General features: G+C 37.2%; 1 protein-coding gene across 22 annotated transcripts in view; it reads right to left on the bottom strand.

Moving 5' to 3' along the window:
* LOC141393649 (beta-1,3-glucosyltransferase) overlaps window positions 1-20,970 on the bottom strand; it is a 59,664-nt gene that overhangs the window by 18,313 nt on the left and 20,381 nt on the right. For all 22 annotated transcript variants that reach the window (XM_073966968.1, XM_073966971.1, XM_073966974.1 and 19 more), the window contains 2 exons: window positions 4,923-5,329; window positions 4,658-4,794 (listed from right to left, as the gene is read on the bottom strand). In XM_073966968.1, the coding sequence (XP_073823069.1) occupies window positions 4,658-4,794; window positions 4,923-5,329 (544 nt within the window). The remainder of the gene's footprint in view (window positions 1-4,657; window positions 4,795-4,922; window positions 5,330-20,970) is intronic.

The following is a 20,970-nucleotide window of genomic DNA, read 5'->3' as shown; positions in this document are numbered from 1 at the left end:
AAAGTCTTCTCATAGAAGACCTCAAAGTCTTCTCATAGAAGACGCCAAGTCTTCTCATAGAAGGTCTCAAAGTCTTCTCATAGAAGACCTCAGTCTTCTCATAGAAGACCGCCAAGTCTTCTCATAGAAGATTTCAAAGTCTTCTCATATAAGACCTTCTCATAGACGACCGCCGAGTCTGCTTATATCAGATCTTAAAGTCTTCTCACAGAAGACCGCCAAGGCTTCTTATAGAAGACCTCAAAGTCTTCTCATAGAAGACCGCCAAGTCTTCTCATAGAAGACCGCCGAGTCTTCTCATAGAAGACCTCAGTCTTCTCATAGAAGACCGCCAAGTCTTCTCATAGAAGATTTCAAAGTCTTCTCATATAAGACCTTCTCATAGACGACCGCCGAGTCTGCTTATATCAGATCTTAAAGTCTTCTCACAGAAGACCGCCAAGGCTTCTTATAGAAGACCTCAAAGTCTTCTCATAGAAGACCGCCAAGTCTTCTCATAGAAGACCGCCGAGTCTTCTCATAGAAGACCTCAGTCTTCTCATAGAAGACCGCCAAGTCTTCTCATAGAAGATTTCAAAGTCTTCTCATATAAGACCTTCTCATAGACGACCGCCGAGTCTGCTTATATCAGATCTTAAAGTCTTCTCACAGAAGACCGCCAAGGCTTCTTATAGAAGACCTCAAAGTCTTCTCATAGAAGACCGCCAAGTCTTCTCATAGAAGACCGCCAAGTCTTCTTATAGAAGACCGCCATATCTTCTCTTTGAAGACCGCCAAGTCTAATCTTCTCATAGAATTCTTCTCATAGAAGAGCGCCAAGTCTTCTTATAGAAGACCTCAAAGTCTTCTCATAGAAGGTCTCAAAGTCTTCCCATAGAAGACCGCCAAATCTTCTCATAGAAGATCTCAAAGTCTTCTCATAGAAGACGGCCAAGTCTTCTCATAGAAGATTACCAAGTCTTCTCATAGAAGACTGCCAAGTCTTCTCATAGAAGACCGCCAAGTCTTCTCATAGAAGACCTCAAAGTTTTCTCATAGAATACGACAAGTCTTCTCATAGAAGGTCTCAAAGTCTTCTCATAGAAGATCGCCAAGTATTCTCAAAGAAGACCGCCAAGTCTTCTCATAGAAGACTCCAAAGTCTTCTCATAGAAAACCTCAAGGTGTTCTCATAGAAGACCTCAAGGTGTTCTCATAGAAGACCTCAAAGTCTGCTCACAGAAGATCTCAAAGTCTTCTCATAGAAGACCTCAAAGTCTTCTCATAGAAGACCTCAAAGTCTTCTTATAGAAGACCTCAAAGTCTTCTCATGGAAGACCGCCAAGTCTTCTCTTAGAAGACCGCCAAGTCTTCTCATAGAAGACCGCCAAGTCTTCTTATAGAAGACCTCAAAGTCTTCTCATAGAAGACGCCAAGTCGTCTCATAGAAGTTCTCAAAGTCTTCTCATAAAAGACCGCCAAGTCTTCTCATAGAAGATCTCAAAGTCTTCTCATAGAAGACCTCTCATAGAAGACTTCAAAGTCTTCTCATAGAAGACCTCAAAGTCTTCTCAAAAAAGATCTCCAAGTCTACTCATAGAAGACCTCAAATTCTTTTTCTTAGAAGACCTTAAAGTCTTCTCATAGAAGACTCCAAAGTCTTCCCATAGAAGACCGCCAAGTCTTCTCTTAGAAGACCGCCAAGTCTTCTCATAGAAGACCGCCAAGTCTTCTTATAGAAGACCTTAAAGTCTTCTCATAGAAGACCTTAAAGTCTTCTCATAGAAGACCGCAAAGTCTTCTCATAGAAGACCTCAAAGTCTTCTCATAGACGACGTCAAAGTCTTCTCATAGAATACCTCAAAGTCTTCTCATAGAAGACCGCAAAGTGTTCTCAAACAAAACCTCAAAGTCTTCTGACAGAATACCCCAAAGTCTTCTCATAAAAGACCTCAAGTTGTTCTCATAGAAGACCTTAAAGTCTTCTCATAAAAGACCTCAAGTTGTTCTCATAGAAGACCTCAAGGTGTTCTCATAGAAGACCTCAAAGTCTTCTCATAGAAGACCTCAAAGTCTTCTCATAGAAGACCTCAAATTCTTCTCATAGAAGAACTTAAAGTCTTCTCATAGAAGATCTCAAATTCTTTAATAGAAGACCCTAAAGTCTTCTCATAGAAGACCTCAAAGTCTTCTCATTTAAGACCTCATAGTGTTCTCACAGAAGAGCTTAAGGTCTTCTTATAGAAGACGTCAAAGTCTTCTCATAGAAGACCGCGAAGTCTTCTCATAGAATACCGCCAAGTCTGCTTATAGAAGACTTCAAAATCTTCTCATAGAAGACCTTAAAGTCTTCTCATAGAAGACCTTAAAGTCTTCTCATAGAAGACCTTAAAGTCTTCTCATAGAAGACCTCAAAGTCTTCTCATAGAAGACCTCAAAGTCTTCTCATAGAAGACCTCAAAGTCTTCTCATAGAAGACCTCAAAGTCTTTTCATAGAAGACCGCCAAGTCTTCTCATAGAAGACCGCCAAGTCTTCTTATAGAAGACCGCCAAGTCTTCTCATAGAAGACCGCCAAGTCTTCTCATAGAAGACCGCCAAGTCTTCTCTTAGAAGACCGCCAAGTCTTCTCATAGAAGACCGCTAAGTCTTCTTATAGAAGACCTCAAAGTCTTCTCATAGAAGACCGCCAAGTCTTCTCATAGAAGACCGCCAAGTCTTCTCATAGAAGACCTCTCATAGAAGACTTCAAAGTCTTCTCATAGAAGACCTCAAAGTCTTCTCAAAAAAGATCTCCAAGTCTACTCATAGAAGACCTCAAATTCTTTTTCTTAGAAGACCTTAAAGTCTTCTCATAGAAGACTCCAAAGTCTTCCCATAGAAGACCGCCAAGTCTTCTCTTAGAAGACCGCCAAGTCTTCTCATAGAAGACCGCCAAGTCTTCTTATAGAAGACCTTAAAGTCTTCTCATAGAAGACCTTAAAGTCTTCTCATAGAAGACCGCAAAGTCTTCTCATAGAAGACCTCAAAGTCTTCTCATAGAAGACCGCCAAGTCTTCTCATAGAAGATCTCAAAGTCTTCTCATAGAACACCTCAAAGTCTTCTCATAGAAGACCTCAAAGTCTTCTCATAGACGACGTCAAAGTCTTCTCATAGAATACCTCAAAGTCTTCTCATAGAAGACCGCAAAGTGTTCTCAAACAAAACCTCAAAGTCTTCTGACAGAATACCCCAAAGTCTTCTCATAAAAGACCTCAAGTTGTTCTCATAGAAGACCTTAAAGTCTTCTCATAAAAGACCTCAAGTTGTTCTCATAGAAGACTTCAAGGTGTTCTCATAGAAGACCTCAAAGTCTTCTCATAGAAGACCTCAAAATCTTCTCATAGAAGACCTCAAATTCTTCTCATAGAAGAACTTAAAGTCTTCTCATAGAAGATCTCAAATTCTTTAATAGAAGACCCTAAAGTCTTCTCATAGAAGACCTCAAAGTCTTCTCATTTAAGACCTCTTAGTGTTCTCACAGAAGAGCTTAAGGTCTTCTTATAGAAGACGTCAAAGTCTTCTCATAGAAGACCGCGAAGTCTTCTCATAGAATACCGCCAAGTCTGCTTGTAGAAGACTTCAAAATCTTCTCATAGAAGACCTTAAAGTCTTCTCATAGAAGACCTTAAAGTCTTCTCATAGAAGACCTCAAAGTCTTCTCATAGAAGACCTCAAAGTCTTCTCATAGAAGACCTCAAAGTCTTCTCATAGAAGACCTCAAAGTCTTCTCATAGAAGACCTCAAAGTCTTCTCATAGAAGACCTCAAAGTCTTTTCATAGAAGACCGCCAAGTCTTCTCATAGAACACCGCCAAGTCTTCTTATAGAAGACCGCCAAGTCTTCTCATAGAAGACCGCCAAGTCTTCTCATAGAAGACCGCCAAGTCTTCTCATAGAAGACCGCCAAGTCTTCTCTTAGAAGACCGCCAAGTCTTCTCATAGAAGACCGCTAAGTCTTCTTATAGAAGACCTCAAAGTCTTCTCATAGAAGACCGCCAAGTCTTCTCATAGAAGACCGCCAAGTCTTCTCATAGAAGACCTCAAAGTCTTCTCATAGAAGACCGCCAAGTCTTCTCATAGAAGATCGCCAAGGCTTCTTATAGAAGACCTGAAAGTCTTCTCATAGAAGACCTGAAAGTCTTTCTCATAGAAGACCTCAAAGTCTTCTAATAGAAGACCTCAAGGTGTTCTCATAGAAGACCTCCAAGTCTTCTTATAGAAGACCTCCAAGTCTTCTCATAGAAGACCGCCAAGTCTTCTCATAGAAGACCGCCAAGTCTTCTCATAGAAGACCTCAAAGTCTTCTCATAGAAGACCGCAAAGTCTTCTCATAGAAGACCTCAAAGTCTTCTCATAGAAGACTCCAAAGTCTTTTCATAGAAGACCTCAAAGTTTTCTTATGGAAGACCTCAAAGCCTTCTCATGGAAGAACTCTAAGTCTTCTCAGGTCTTCCTTTTGAAGTAAAATTTGCATTCTGCACCACTGTTCTCACATTTGTGTATATTTTAATATCCGAACATTGTGAGCATTTATACCTGTAACCAGACTCACCAACGCATACACAACATACTGAATTTCACACAAGCACACACACAAACATACTTAACAGCACAAAAGTCAAAAGGATAAAACCTACCTTTTAAGTAGCGGCATGCTAAACACGATACCGGCACCCAACATTGGATATGGAAACCATTTGGGATTCTCGAAAAATGCAAAGTGATGTATTATTGTTGGTTCCCGATCGTACAATGGATGGCCTAAAAACAAAGGCTGTTCCCACACACACAAACACGGTCACAAAAATGCGGGTGTGAAGAGAACAACGAAAATTACATCAATTTTCGAAATGCATTTCACAATGAATCAGTTAACAATCGCTCCCACCCTTCACGACCTACCTGTTTGTGATTTTCGTTTGTTAATCTTTGCAAGAGTTGACGTACATTAACGTTGGTCCTTTCCTCACAGAAGATAATCCATCTGGTCAGATTGGTTATTAATTCCACACCATTGTCAATTTGTTTGGTCGGCGACTTTGCTGTTTCTGTTGTTGTGTGAGTATGAGTTGTAGTCCCCATGGGCACGGGCGGCACCAGCAGGCTGGACATAAGATGCGGTATAATGTGTAGTATAGTCCATTCCCCAGGTTGATTGAATAATTCATGTAATATTTGTATTTTAATGTTATACTTCGGTTGCAGCTCCTTCGCTTGCCTTGTCAGATTCTCCTTTAGTTGTTGGCCTAATTGATTGTGTGGTGGTGCAGCTTGGCTGCGTATGAGGAATACGATTTCAATGGGTTTAGCTGGAATTAGGAAAAATAAAAGGAAATTTAGTAGAGTGTAGTTATAAAGAGGATAGTATGCGGGTAAGTATTTAGTTTTTGCACTAGGGTTGGGATTTTAGGATTTTTTTCCAGGCTCTATACGCGGCGTGGATTTTTTAAGAATTTTTTTTCAAGGGTCTATACGAGATGTGTTTTTTTAAATATTTTTTTGCGAGGCTCTGAATTTTTTTCAACGGTTTATACCCTTGAGGGTCTATACAAGGCGTGGATTTTTTAAGATTTTCCAGGGTCTAACTGAGGCGTGGATTTTTAAGATTTTGTTTCCAGGGTCTATACGAGACGTGGATTTTTTAAGATTTTTTTGGGGGCTATATACGAGGCGTGGATTTTTTATGAATTTTTTTTCCAGGGTTCATACGAGGCGTGGATTTTTTAAGAATTTTTTTCCAGGGTATATACGAGGCGTAGATTTTTTAAGAATTTTTTTCCAGGGTCTATACGAGGCGTGGATTTTTTTAAAATTTTTTTCCTGGGTCTATAAGAGGCGTGGATTTTTTAAGAATTGTTTTCCAGGGTCTATACGATGCGTGGATTTTTTAAGAATTTTTTTCCAGGGTCTATACGAGGCGTGGATATTTTAAGAATTTTTTTCCACGGTCTATACGACGCGGGATTTTTTAAGATTTTTTTTTCCAGGGTCTATACGAGGCGTGGATTTTTTAAGATTTTTTTTCCAGGGTCTATACTAAGCTTGGATTTTCTAAGCATTTTTTTCCAGCGTCTATACGAGGCGTGGATTTTTTAAGAATTTTTTTTCAGGGTCTATACGAGGCGTGGATTTTTTAAGAATTTTTTTCTAGGGTCTATACGAGGCGTGGATTTTTTAAGAATTTTTTGTACAGGGTCTATACGAGGCGTGGATTTTTTAAGAATTTTTTTCCACGGTCTATACGAGGCGTGGATTTTTTAAGAATTTTTTTTCCACGGTCTATACGAGGCGTGGAATTTTTTAAGAATTTTTTTCCATGGTCTATACGAGGCGTGGATTTTTTAAGAATTTTTTTCCAGGGTCTATACGAGGCGTGGATTTTTTAAGAATTTTTTTCCATGGTCTATACGAGGCGTGGATTTTTTAAGAATTTTTTTCCATGGTCTATACGAGGCTTGGATTTTTTAAGAATTTTTTTTCCAGGGTCTATACGAGGCGTGGATTTTTTAAGATTTTTTTTCCAGGGTCAATACGAGGCGTGGATTTTTTAAGAATATTTTTCTAGGGTCTATACGAGGCGTGCATTTTTTAAGAATTTTTTTCCAGGGTATATACGAGGCGAGGATTTTTTAAGAATTTTTTTCCAGGGTATATACGAGGCGAGGATTTTTTAAGAATTTTTTTCCAGGGTCTATACGAGGCGTGGATTTTTTAAGAATTTTCTTCCAGGGTCTATACCAGGCGTGGATTTTTACGAATTTTTTTCCAGGGTCTATACCAGGCGTGGATTTTTACGAATTTTTTTCCAGGGTCTATACGAGGCGTGGATTTCTCAAGAATTTTTTTCCAGGGTCTATACGAAGCGTGGATTTTTTAAGAATTTTTTACAGGGTCTATACGAGACGTGGATTTTTTAAGAATTTTTTCCAGGGCCTATACGAGGCGTGGATTTTTTAAGAATTTTTTCCAGGGTCTATACGAGGCGTGGATTTTTTAAGAATTTTTTTCCAGGGTCTATACGAGGCGTGGATTTTTTAAGAATTTTTTCCAGGGTCTATACGAGGCGTGGATTTTTTAAGAATTTTTTTCCAGGGTCTATACGAGGCGTGGATTTTTTAAGAATTTTTTTCCAGGGTCTATACGAGGCGTGGATTTTTTAAGAATTTTTTTCCAGGGTCTATACGAGGCGTGGATTTTTTAAGAATTTTTTTCCACGGTCTATACGAGGCGTGGATTTTTTAAGAATTTTTTTCCAGGGTCTATAGGAGGCGTGGATTTTTTAAGAATTTTTTTCTAGGGTCTATACGAGGCGTGGATTTTTTAAGAATTTTTTGTACAGGGTCTATACGAGGCGTGGATTTTTTAAGAATTTTTTTCCACGGTCTATACGAGGCGTGGATTTTTTAAGAATTTTTTTTCCACGGTCTATACGAGGCGTGGAATTTTTTAAGAATTTTTCTCCAGGGTCTATACGAGGCGTGGATTTTTTAAGATTTTTTTTCCACGGTCTATACGAGGCGTGGATTTTTTAAGAATTTTTTTCCACGGTCTATACGAGGCGTGGATTTTTTAATAATTTTTTCCAGGGTCTATACGAGGCGTGGATTTTTTAAGAATTTTTTTCCAGGGTCTATACGAGGCGTGGATTTTTTAAGAGTTTTTTTCCAGGGTCTATACGAGGTGTGAATTTTTTAAGAATTTTTTTTCCAGGGTCTCTACGAAGCGTGGATTTTTTAAGAATTTTTTTCCAGGGTCTCTACGAAGCGTGGATTTTTTAGGAATTTTTTTCCAGGGTCTATACGAGGCGTGGATTTTTTAAGAATTTTTTTCCAGGGTCTATACGAGGCGTGGATTTTTTAAGAATTTTTTTCCATGGTCTATACAAGGCGTGGATTTTTTAAGAATTTTTTCCAGGGTCTATACGAGGCGTGGATTTTTTTAGAATTTTTTTCCAGGGTCTATACGAGGCGTGGATTTTTTAAGAATTTTTTTCCAGGGTCTATACGAGGCGTGGATTTTTTAAGAATTTTTTTCCAGGGTCTATACGAGGCGTGGATTTTTTAAGAATTTTTTTCCAGGGTCTATACGAGGCGTGGATTTTTTTAGAATTTTTTTCCAGGGTCTATACGAGGCGTGGATTTTTTAAGAATTTTTTTCCAGGGTCTATACGAGGCGTGGATTTTTTAAGAATTTTTTTCCAGGGTCTATACGAGGCGTGGATTTTTTAAGAATTTTTTTCCAGGGTCTATACGAGGCGTGGATTTTTTAAGAATGTTTTCCAGGGTCTATACGAGACGTGGATTTTTTAAGATTTTTTCCAGGGTCTATACGAGGCGTGATTTTTTTAAGAATTTTTTCCAGGGTCAATACGAGGCGTGGATTTTTTAAGAATTTTTTTCCAGTGTCTATACGAGGCGTGGATTTTTTAGGATTTGTTTTCCAGGGTCAATACGAGGCGTGGATTTTTTAAGAATTTTTTTCCAGTGTCTATACGAGGCGTGGATTTTTTAGGAATTTTTTTCCAGGGTCTATACGAGGAGTGGATTTTTTAAGAATTTTTTTCCAGGGTCTATACGAGGCGTGTATTTTTTAAGAATTTTTTTCCAGTGTCTATACGAGGCGTGGATTTTTTTAGGATTTTTTTCCAGGGTCTATACGAGGAGTGGATTTTTTAAGAATTTTTTTCCAGGGTCTATACGAGGCTTGGATTTTTTAAGAATTTTTTTCCAGTGTCTATACGAGGCGTGGTTTTTTTTAAGAATTTTTTTTCAGGGTCTATACGAGGCGTGGATTTTTTTAGGATTTTTTTCCAGGGTCTATACGAGGAGTGGATTTTTTAAGAATTTTTTTCCAGGGTCTATACGAGGCTTGGATTTTTTAAGAATTTTTTTCCAGTGTCTATACGAGGCGTGGTTTTTTTTAAGAATTTTTTTTCAGGGTCTATACGAGGCGTGGATTTTTTAAGAATTTTTTCCAGGGTCTATACGAGGCGTGGATTTTTTAAGAATTTTTTCCAGGGTCTATACGAGGCGTGGATTTTTTAAGAATTTTTTTCCAGGGTCTATACGAGGCGTGGATTTTTTAAGAATTTTTTTCCAGGGTCTATACGAGGCGTGGATTTTTTAAGAATTTTTTTCCATGGTCTATACGAGGCGTGGATTTTTTAAGAATTTTTTTCCAGGGTCTATACGAGGCGTGGATTTTTTAAGAATTTTTTTCCATGGTCTATACGAGGCGTGGATTTTTTAAGAATTTTTTTCCATGGTCTATACGAGGCTTGGATTTTTTAAGAATTTTTTTCCAGGGTCTATACGAGGCGTGGATTTTTTAAGATTTTTTTTCCAGGGTCTATACGAGGCGTGGATTTTTTAAGAATATTTTTCTAGGGTCTATACGAGGCGTGCATTTTTTAAGAAGTTTTTTCCAGGGTATATACGAGGCGAGGATTTTTTAAGAATTTTTTTCCAGGGTATATACGAGGCGAGGATTTTTTAAGAATTTTTTTCCAGGGTCTATACGAGGCGTGGATTTTTTAAGAATTTTCTTCCAGGGTCTATACCAGGCGTGGATTTTTACGAATTTTTTTCCAGGGTCTATACGAGGCGTGGATTTTTCAAGAATTTTTTTCCAGGGTCTATACGAAGCGTGGATTTTTTTAAGAATTTTTTACAGGGTCTATACGAGACGTGGATTTTTTAAGAATTTTTTCCAGGGCCTATACGAGGCGTGGATTTTTAAGAATTTTTTCCAGGGTCTATACGAGGCGTGGATTTTTTAAGAATTTTTTCCCAGGGTCTATACGAGGCGTGGATTTTTTAAGAATTTTTTTCCAGGGTCTATACGAGGCGTGGATTTTTTAAGAATTTTTTCCAGGGTCTATACGAGGCGTGGATTTTTTAAGAATTTTTTTCCAGGGTCTATACGAGGCGTGGATTTTTTAAGAATTTTTTTCCAGGGTCTATACGAGGCGTGGATTTTTTAAGAATTTTTTTCCACGGTCTATACGAGGCGTGGATTTTTTAAGAATTTTTTTCCAGGGTCTATAGGAGGCGTGGATTTTTTAAGAATTTTTTTCCAGGGTCTATACGAGGCGTGGATTTTTTAAGAATTTTTTGTACAGGGTCTATACGAGGCGTGGATTTTTTAAGAATTTTTTTCCAGGGTCTATACGAGGCGTGGATTTTTTAAGAATTTTTTTCCAGGGTCTATATGAGGCGTGGATTTTTTAAGAATTTTTTTCCAGGGTCTATACGAGGCGTGGATTTTTTAAGAATTTTTTTCCAGGGTCTATATGAGGCGTGGATTTTTTAAGAATTTTTTTCCAGGGTCTATACGAGGCGTGGATTTTTTAAGAATTTTTTTCCAGGGTCTATACGAGGCGTGGATTTTTTAAGAATTTTTTTCCAGGGTCTATACGAGGCGTGGATTTTTCAAGAATTTTTTTCCAGGGTCTATACGAGGCGTGGATTTTTTAAGAATTTTTTCCAGGGTCTATACGAGGCGTGGATTTTTTAAGAATTTTTTTCCAGGGTCTATACGAGGCGTGGATTTTTTAAGAATTTTTTTCCAGGGTCTATACGAGGCGTGGATTTTTTAAGAATTTTTTTCCAGGGTCTATACGAGGCGTGGATTTTTTAAGAATTTTTTTCCAGGGTCTATACGAGGCGTGGATTTTTTAAGAATTTTTTTCCAGGGTCTATACGAGGCGTGGATTTTTTAAGAATTTTTTTCCAGGGTCTATACGAGGCGTGGATTTTTTAAGAATTTTTTTCCAGGGTCTATACGAGGCGTGGATTTTTTAAGAATTTTTTTCCAGGGTCTATACGAGGCCTGGATTTTTTAAGAATTTTTTTCCAGGGTCTATACGAGGCCTGGATTTTTTAAGAATTTTTTTCCAGGGTCTATACGAGGCGTGGATTTTTTAAGAATTTTTTTCCAGGGTCTATACGAGGCGTGGATTTTTAAAGAATTTTTTTCCAGGGTCTATACGAGGCGTGGATTTTTTAAGAATTTTTTTCCAGGGTCTATACGAGGCGTGGATTTTTTAAGAATTTTTTTCCAGGGTCTATACGAGGCGTGGATTTTTTAAGAATTTTTTTCCAGGGTCTATACGAGGCGTGGATTTTTTAAGAATTTTTTTCCAGGGTCTATACGAGGCGTGGATTTTTTAAGAATTTTTTTCCAGGGTCTATACGAGGCGTGGATTTTTTAAGAATTTTTTTCCAGGGTCTATACGAGGCTAGGATTTTTTAAGAATTTTTTTCCAGCGTCTATACTAGGCGTGGATTTTTTAAGAATTTTTTTCCAGGGTCTATACGAGGCGTGGATTTTTTAAGAATTTTTTTCCTGGCTCTATACGATGCGGGGACTTTTTAAGAAATTTTTTCCAGGTTCTGTACGAGGCGTGGATTTTTTAAGAATTTTTTTCAAGGGTCCATACGAGGCCTGGATTTTTTAAGAATTTTGTTCAGGGTCTATACGAGGCGTGGATTTTTTAAGAATTTTTTTCAAGGGTCCATACGAGGCGTGGATTTTTTAAGAATTTTTTTCAAGGTCTATACGTTGCGTGGATTTTTTAAGAATTTTTTTCAAGGGTCCTCACGAGGCTTGGATTTTATAAGAATTTTTTCCCAGGGTCTATACGAGGCGTGGATTTTTTAAGAATTTTTTTCCAGGGTCAATACGAGGCGTGGATTTTTTAAGAACTTTTTTCCAGGATCTATACGAGGCGTGGATTTTTTAAGAATTTTTTTCCAGGGTCTATACGAGGCGTGGATTTTTTAAGAATTTTTTCCAGGGTCTATACGAGGCGTGGATTTTTTAAGAATTTTTTTCCAGGGTCTATACGAGGCGTGGATTTTTTAAGAATTTTTTTCCAGGGTCTATACGAGGCGTGGATTTTTTAAGAATTTTTTTCCAGGATCTATACGAGATGTGTTTTTTTTAAGAATTTTTTTCCAGGGTCTATACGAGGCGTGGATTTTTTAAGAATTTTTTTCCAGGATCTATACGAGATGTGTTTTTTTTAAGAATTTTTTGGGAGGCTCTACGGGTTTCTTGTTGCTAAAAACTGTCCCTTAAAACAGCGAAATTTCAAATAATTGTTAATAATTTCCAACAACGGACTACAATTGGTACTGACTGTCAATAGAAGCGTTTACACCATTAATAGACCTTTTGGTCTTCCATTAGTGTAGACAATTGTTTGAAAATGTCTTCATTCCCTAATAAATCATATTAAACTTATGCAAATAGTGAAATAAAAACGCTAAATTCTTATATATAGTTTACATCTGTTCTTATTAATTAGTTCTCGCATTTCTTTCGTTATAGATCGGTTTGGTCTTCATACATTCATCGTCGTTTATTATGATACCTATTGTCTCGTTTGTTAGAATATGTTTTCATTCTCTAATTATAAAATCTCCCTTCATAAAATAATATTAAAATAAAAAACGCTAAATTGGTAACACTGTTTAAGTAGCACGCACCTGTCGCCATGACATCTCCCTGTCATTAATTAGTTCGCGCATTTCTTTCGTTACAGATCGGTTGTGATGTTCGTTGTTCTTTAAAAATTAAGTGTATCTAGTCCAATGGTGCACAAGAAGAGAATGCTATTTTGGGTTTTTGTATGGGAAAGAGAGTTGTAGTTAACTTTTTCGCAAAGACGCGTGCATGGCTGATCTAGTCTTTAAAGACAATAAATTTACACAAATTTGTTTTATTTCATTGAATTTTAACAAACTAAACTATGAAATTTGTAAAAATGTTAATAATATTCGTAAAATGTGTTCTCTCGTGTGCGCCCTGTTATGTTTATCGGGAGTAAGTGTTTAATAACGCAAATTGTTAAATTGTTTTATTTAATGGGAATTATAATTAATTCTTATTAATTATTTCTAAAATAATAAATGATATTTTACAATGAACACATTGTGGTGCTTTCATAAAAAATACGTGCATTTCATTGTTGTTGTGCCGTTTGTTTTGATTCTGTTTGCGGTTGCAGATATTGTTTGTGCATGGCCATTTGTTCATAAATGGGAGAGACTGTGGCAGAGAACTGCAATGAGAGTGAGACAAATGGATTGTTTTCGGCGAGCATTTATTTAAGTGACTTATTAATGAAAATAAATACTTCAAAGGACTTGCAATGGATTGGTAAAGGTAGGAATATTTGTATTTAATTGTTTATAAATATTTTTTATGTATGTGTAAATAAATTAAATTTATTTATTAATTAATTGATCATTGAAATCTCGTGTGGATAAGTGTAGACTATAGTACGTTTACATTGAGTTGTAAACAACTCTATAGGCACGGTGGTGATAAATTTTACTCGTACGTGTGGCTGGGTGGGAACTACATATGTCGATACCCAGCAGAATGTTTGATGCCAACAAATAGTCCAATCATGAGTTATTTCGGACTACATATTTTTTACGTGATAGAAGTGATGATTTGTAGAAGTGCGTGGTAAACCTTGGAAACAGTCTATTTCGCATCTTGATCAGGGTTTCCACTTGACTCTATGAAAGTGTAATAAAGCATTAGCTAAAATGTTCTTGTACTTTTCAGAGCAATAAAAACGAATTCTCTAACATAAAAACTATAAAATAATTTTTTTTTGTCACACCTGTTACGGTTTTGGCGACTTTTTATAAAAAATCAATTTTTTTGTATATCCAAGAACTTTATGATGTGGATGTAATTCAGAAGATGTTAAAAGATGTGGAACAGAGTGGATATATGTATGTATGTATAATGACTCTTTGTGACCTGTTTGGTTCAACATAAAAAATACATCATTGAAGGATATTGGTACCTTTCAAATAAATGTTTGTCTTAAAGCACTCTCCACAGATAAAATTTACTTCAAGACCAACTATGGTTTCTTTTCAATGGATTTCAGTCAAGTACTCTGATGGATTGAAAATTCGACTACACCATTTTCACATGTAATTCGAATAATTTCAGTCGTAATTCGAAACTTTTCACTTGTAATTGGTACTTTACACGATATGTTTTTACATATGAGTTGTCACTTTGCATATTCAATTATTTTGTATGGGAGAAGTGACAACTCATATGCAAAAAACATATCGTATAAAGCAGGGACGTAGCCAGGATTTCATTTCGGGGGGGGCCCACCTGACCAAAATTTTGAAAGTTCATGTTAGCAAAAATTTCTTATTTAGAAATGATATAAACCTTATTTTATACTTATATTACTGATGAAATAATTTTTAATTCCAATTTTTTATTAAAATGACGTAAGACTTCTTGGCCAATTTTCCCTTGTTTTCAGAACTTTTTTGACAACATATCAGAGTTAAGATATGTTCAAATATATTAATAGTCGCATATACTTTCGGGTGTATCATTTATCAAATAACTCACAACTACAGTGAATGTTGTGTAATTCAGTGATATCTCTTCGGTAAGACCAAAAGAAAGAGTATACAATCGAAAAACCTTAGAAATATCTTAACCTTTCCTTTGTTTCCACTCCAATTTTATTGAGTAATTTATGGAAAATGGGATTAGTAGAGAATTGATTTATGCTGAGCGAACGTTCGGATATCTTGGCGTTATCCACTAGTATTTTTTTAAACATTTGCAGGATAATTTAGGAGTTATATAAATAAAGGAAAAAATGCCGAGACACGTGTCTTCTTTTTTGTATTTTATCACGCTGCAATGTCAGAATATGGTCAGTTTTTTCAATTCCGGAAATTCAGGTGTCCAATCGCTGTTACTGTTACTGTCATTGAAGTTATTCCCTCAAAATATGTTGGTGTCCAATCGTAGATCTAATCACAAAGAATTTCTGAAGGCCGATAGTGGTTTTCTTGATAGAAAACTAATGCTGAGCAATAGTGAGTCATATTTATGATGAAATTCTAGCACCCAATCGTGGGTATGTAATGACAAATCCTGGTGCCCAATTGGGCATTGGTCAATAAACTATTTTGGCTTCAAATCGTCGGACTTCTCTTATAGAAATTCTTGTTTCCTATCCAGGATTTTCTCATAAATTGATCACGAACCAAGAAAACTCCTGTCTTATCAGTCCTGAATACCTTTAAAATGAAATTCTGGAGCCCAGAATTTTAGCAAAAATCCATGAACACAATTGCCAATTCCCAATCTACATTTTTTATACTCTCAGCCTTTAGTCAAAATGTGCCTCATCGAAAAAATGGTTTTAGGGCCAAAGTGTGTTTTTAAGAAATCTGTTTCAGAAAATTTAGAGTCGACTTAGCTATGTTCGTCCGTCTGGTTGGCTGCCTGGAGAACACGATAATTCTCGAACACATCAACCGATTCGATCCTCCTATCGATACCTTTCACAGAGTATTTGAACATTTTTCAGAGAAGTACATTTGAAGACCTTTCTGGATAATTAGTAAATATACCTGTGTAAGCTTAAGACCTCAGTAGTCATGGCTTAACTTCCTTTATACTAATAATTTAGTTATAGGTAAGAATATGAAATAAATTAATAACTAAAAATACCTCTCTGGAAACGGTTTGCTTTTTTGCAACAATTGTTCTCGGGGCCCCTATTACTACAATACAAAGTTTTTCATGCCCATACTTCCAGAGAAAATGGCCCGAAAGCTGTAAGGAACACCTACGGCCATCATATGTAGTGGCTGGTGTGCACGACAATTTTCGAACCGGATACTGCGTTGGTCCAAACATTCTTTATAGCAACATTTCTGCGAGCCTTATATAAAGTTCGTAGATGGTGATTTTCGGTCTACTCCTTCTGGTATTTCCCCCTCAAAATTCAAGAATTTTAGTTACAGTGGTAAGTGCGACTTTTCTTGAACGGAGCAACAGATTTGTTCCAAACTTTGGTTTTAGTAATATTTTCCCCAAATTTAGTTTTAACTCGAAAATGGGTACATGCCAACAAACCTTCAAAATAGTTGTTTAATGCAGTTTAAGGACGGTATTCTTTATGTTTAGAGCGGTATTATGTTTTTCGTGGGCAAGTCTATATTTTTGTCTTGAAAAAACTGAAAATACTGTGACGCACTGAAATGAATGACTCCCAAAATAAGATATACTTCCAAAATGAACAACTTCAGTTACCTCCTCCGTAACATTTGTAATCAATGATAAAATCTATATTTTGTTGGTATGTTCATACGTCCGAAAATTGCTACACAATTCTAAAAATCTCCTAATACAGTCACCCCAAAGTTACGATTAAACGCTTAAACAAGACCTTAAAACTTAACAACAACTATGCAGAAAATTGCTCGAAAAGCCGAAAGTTTTTATTATTTTTATACTTTCCAATATGTTCGACAATAAGTATACCAATGTAGTTAAATAATTCTCTGTAATACTTCCTCCAAATACTTTACATATTTCTTGAAAAATTTAAAACAGTTTAAAATTTTATTCAAAAATTAAAAAAATGTGTAACATAAGCTAATTTCTTATGGGAACAAGAATCATTTCGGGGGGGGCCCGGGCCCCCCGGGCCCCCCCCCTGGCTACGTCGGTGGTATAAAGTACCCATAATTTGAGAATTCCAATTGAATTTCGAATTATTTCATTTGTAATTTGAGAATCGAATTATTTGTTATTATTATTGTTATTTGAGTATTTCATTTGAAATTTGAATTATTTCATTTCTTATTTGAATTGTTTCATTTGTAATTTGAATGTTTTCATTTGAAATTCCAAATGAAAACCGCCAGCCAACTGCAGTCACCTTCAGTTGGTATACTGTTGTTTATTTACTTTACCGCTAGGGGTGGCGCTGATGTGGTAGTACCATAGTTGACATTAGAGGTCGTCGTTTGGCCGTTAATTTAAATTTGCAATTCACAATTTTGAATTCAAGTATTATTTTTTTTTTAATTTTCTGTACTCAAAAACGAGAGATCCGACTTTTTGGATCTTGACTTTTGAAGCGTTACAAGACCTCAAAATATTTCAAACTGAGGTCTCATTTTAGCTTCAAGGCTAATGTGGCTTTCTCAGAGTTTTCTAACCTTCTTTCTAACCTTTCATTTTATGGACCTTCCCACGTTCTCGGTTCCCCCTTTACATGGCAGCAACATAGGTAAATTTATTATACCCTCAGCATTTATGCTAACGAGGGTATATACACTTTCATACGGGCAAAATGTGTCTCATCGAAATAATGGTTTTAGACCTCAAGTATGTTTGGAAGAAATGTGTTTCAGACAATTTGTGTTGTTTTAGTCATGTCCGTCCGTTTGTCTGTTCGTCTGTCTAGCTGGCTGCAGCGCACGATAAGTCTCGAACGGATCAACCGATTCGGTCCAAACGTAGTTTAAGTTCGATGATGGGTTATATCACTCCACTTCTTCCGGTACCTTCCCCACAAAAGTTCCAAAATATTCGGAAAATTTGTGGACATGATAACTCTTAAAGGGAGTAACCGATTTGTATATGCTTTGCACATCGTGAAAATTTCTACCAGACTTAGATGAAGTTCCAATATGGACTCAATCGGCCCACTCCTTCGGGTACCTCCCACACAAAATTTCGCATAAGTTCAGTTTAGGACCTGCTCTCGAATCGCTTTGATTTTTATTGCAACAACTTGTATTCACTTCCGCCCATACGACGGTACAAGTTTCATCAGGGGCAAGTCCATACTTCCTGAGAAAATGGCCGGAAAGGTGCAAAAAGCCTCTATGACACGTTGCGCAGTGGTTGGAGCGCAAGATAACTCTCGAACGGATCTGTCGATTCGGTCTAAAATTTGGCCTTCGTAATATTTTATCAAAACATAGTTTTAATTCGAAGATGGGCTATATCGTCCACTCCTGCAGGTACCTCCCCCACAAAACTTCAAAAATATTCGGAAAATTTTTGGGCACGATAACTCTTGAAGGAAGTGACCGATGTAATCTATACTTTGCACATCCTAATATATCTACCAGATATATATAACGTTCGAATATGGACTATATTTGTCTACTCCTTCTGGTACCTCTCACACAAAATTTCGGATAAGTTCACTTTAAGACCTGCTCTCGAATCACTTTGATTTTTGTTGAAGCAATTTGCATTCGCTACCTCCAAGTCCAAATTTCTTCGGAAAACAGTCTGAAGGTGTAAAAAACCCCTATGTCACCATATGTGGCGGTCGGAGAACACGATAACTCTCGAACTGTCCAACCGTTTGGTCCAGCATTTGGTCTTCGTCATATTATATCCAAACTTAGTTTCATGGGCAATATCGGTCTACAACTTTCGGTACATCTCCCCAATATTTAAAAAATGTCACTAAAATGCTAGGACGATATCACTTGAATGGGGCAACCAATTTGGTCCAAACTTTGGATCTCCTAATATTTTATCAAAATTTAGTTTAACTTTTAAAATGGGCCATATCGGTCCTCCCTAAGGGTACCTGCCCTACAAAAGTTCAACATTTGTGTCTTAGTCCAGTTAATTCCTAATCCAAATGTTTGTCGGCAAGTTAAAATGTCCAAAAGGGCCACAAAATTCTGAAGAGACCTTAAATACATTCGATCTGTCAGAAGGTGAAAGTTTCGCTTCACATTGGCTGAGGGTATATATCTGTCGGCAAAGCCGACTGACACTTTTTTACTTGGTCCCAATTTACATTAGGCGAGTTTACTTGCGGCAATTGTCAGTTTGATGGAGAGAGAGGTGAGGCATATGGTAACCCTTGGCCTCTCAGCCCCCTCTCTCACCTACAAACTGACAATTAATTGCCTCAAGTAAACTCGCCTAATGTAAATTGGAACTTGTTTAATTTGAAATTCCAAATGAAAAACATCGATTTACAAATAGAAATATTCAAATTACAAATGAAATAATTAAAAATTCAAATGAAATTCTCAAAATATAAATGAAATAATGCGATTTTCTTCATTTTCAGTATAGCATGCAATTATGACGAATTCCATTGCCTTGATCTCATCTTTCACTTCACTTCTTTTGGGATGTGCGTTCTATCTTCTCACTGTGCAATTCGTATTGAAGTTCCTCCACTTATATGGCAATGACATGTCCTCAAACTGCATGTAAACGGTGACTCATAATCGATTCCTCTTACGGATTCCCGTTATTCTATATTTTGGAAAATATTTTGAGCCTCGATATCGTAGTCTACTGCCACTATGTAGTTCATTATCTATTTCATCATTGGCCGATCCTCGTTCCGTCAACAAATCTCGTCCGGTTTCAGTTGAACGTCGCCCGCTCTCTCTCTCTGAGATGCTAAATTTTTATTCAATTCCATTATTTTTAGTTTTATACCAGACATGAACGCTTCTTTAAGAAAACGGTGATCACAATTCATGCGAACACTTATGCTCAGTCGTTTATTTCCTTTTATATTTATTAACATTTTTGTTTTTAATTACAATTACAACTTTTAAAACATAGTTATTTATTTAAAATACCTTTTTGGACTTCTTCGTATTGATTTAACAACAACAAAAAAAAAAAAAACAAATAAAAACCGAAACTAAAAATATTTTATTTACTTACTTACTTAGCTGGCCCATTACAGAACATTTGTTCCATAGACCGAACTAAGAAAAGGTCTCCAATTCTCTCTGTTTAGTGCTTCGCATTCTGGAATACCGCGCCTTGTCATCTCTTCATCCACTTGTTTTCGCCATCTATTCTTTGGCCTGCCAATTCTGCATGCACCGCCATGTAGCTCGAATTTATACGCCTCCCTAGCGGGTTCATCATCGCTCATTCTTATTATATGGCCTAGCCAAGGCAATCGCTGCATCTCGATACGTTTAACTATATTGATGTCGTTGTATAGCAGATACAGCTCGTGGTTCATACGACGTCGATATTCACCGTCAACGCAGATTGGTCCGTAGATCTTTCGAAGAATTTTTCTCTCAAACACCCCAAGCACTGCCTTATCTGCTTGCGCAAGTACCCAGGCTTCGGAACCATACATCAGCACGGGTAGTATCAGTGTTTTGTAAAGCGTTATTTTTGTTTGACGAGTTGTGGCTTTTGTTTGAAGTGCTTACTTAAGCCAAAGTAGCATCTGTTGGCCAATACAATTCTTTTTATTTCACAACTGATGTCGTTAGTTGTGTTTACGGCGGTGCCGAGGTATACGAAGTCTTTTACTACCTCAAAATATAGGAACCAACTTCAACAGTTGGTCCGATCTCAATGGACGCATTGCGCGTCGACACCATCAACTTGGTCTTTTCACCGTTTACCGCCAGACCCACCTTAGCAGATTCTCCTTCGACCTTTATAAAGGTATCAGTTACTTCTTTTACTGATCGGCCCATGATGTCTATATCATCAGCATAAGCAAGTAACATGTGACTTCTTTTGACGTTTGCCTCTCGTATAACCTTTTCTAGCAGGATGTTGAAGAGGTCACACGAAAGGCTGTCTCCTTGTCTGAAACCTCTTTTGGTACCAAACTCTTCGGAGAGGTTCTTTCCTATTTTAACTGAGGACCTCGTGTCAGTTAAAGTCATTTTACAAAGCCGGATGAGCTTTGCGGGGATACCAAATTCAGACATGGCTTGGAATACCTTGGAACGCAGTGGGCTGTCGAAGGCTGCTTTATAATCGACAAAAAGGTGGTAGGTGTCGATCTGCATCTCTTGGGTCTTCTCCAGGATTTGCCGCAGGGTAAATATCTGGTCATTGGTGACTTGCCAGGTCTAAAGCCGCATTGGTATGGTCCAAATATTTCGTTGACCATGGGCTTTAGTCGTTCGCACAATATCCCCGACACTATCTTGTAGGCAATAGGGAGTAGACTTAAACCCCTATAGTTGGAGCATAAAGTCTTATTTCCTTTCTTATGGACGGGACACAGGATGCTCAGGTTCCAATCGTCGGGTACGCGTTCTTCCTGCCAGATGGAGCTAACTAGCTGATGCGAGTCGCCTCCGGTTTTAAACAGCTCGGCTGGTAGGCC

This window comes from Musca autumnalis, unplaced genomic scaffold, assembly GCF_047663935.1.
Source record: "Musca autumnalis isolate F117 unplaced genomic scaffold, ASM4766393v1 scaffold_2, whole genome shotgun sequence".
NCBI lineage: Eukaryota > Metazoa > Arthropoda > Insecta > Diptera > Muscidae > Musca > Musca autumnalis.
The sequence above is the reverse complement of the archived record's forward strand: the minus strand, read 5'-3'. Positions and strand labels throughout refer to the sequence as shown.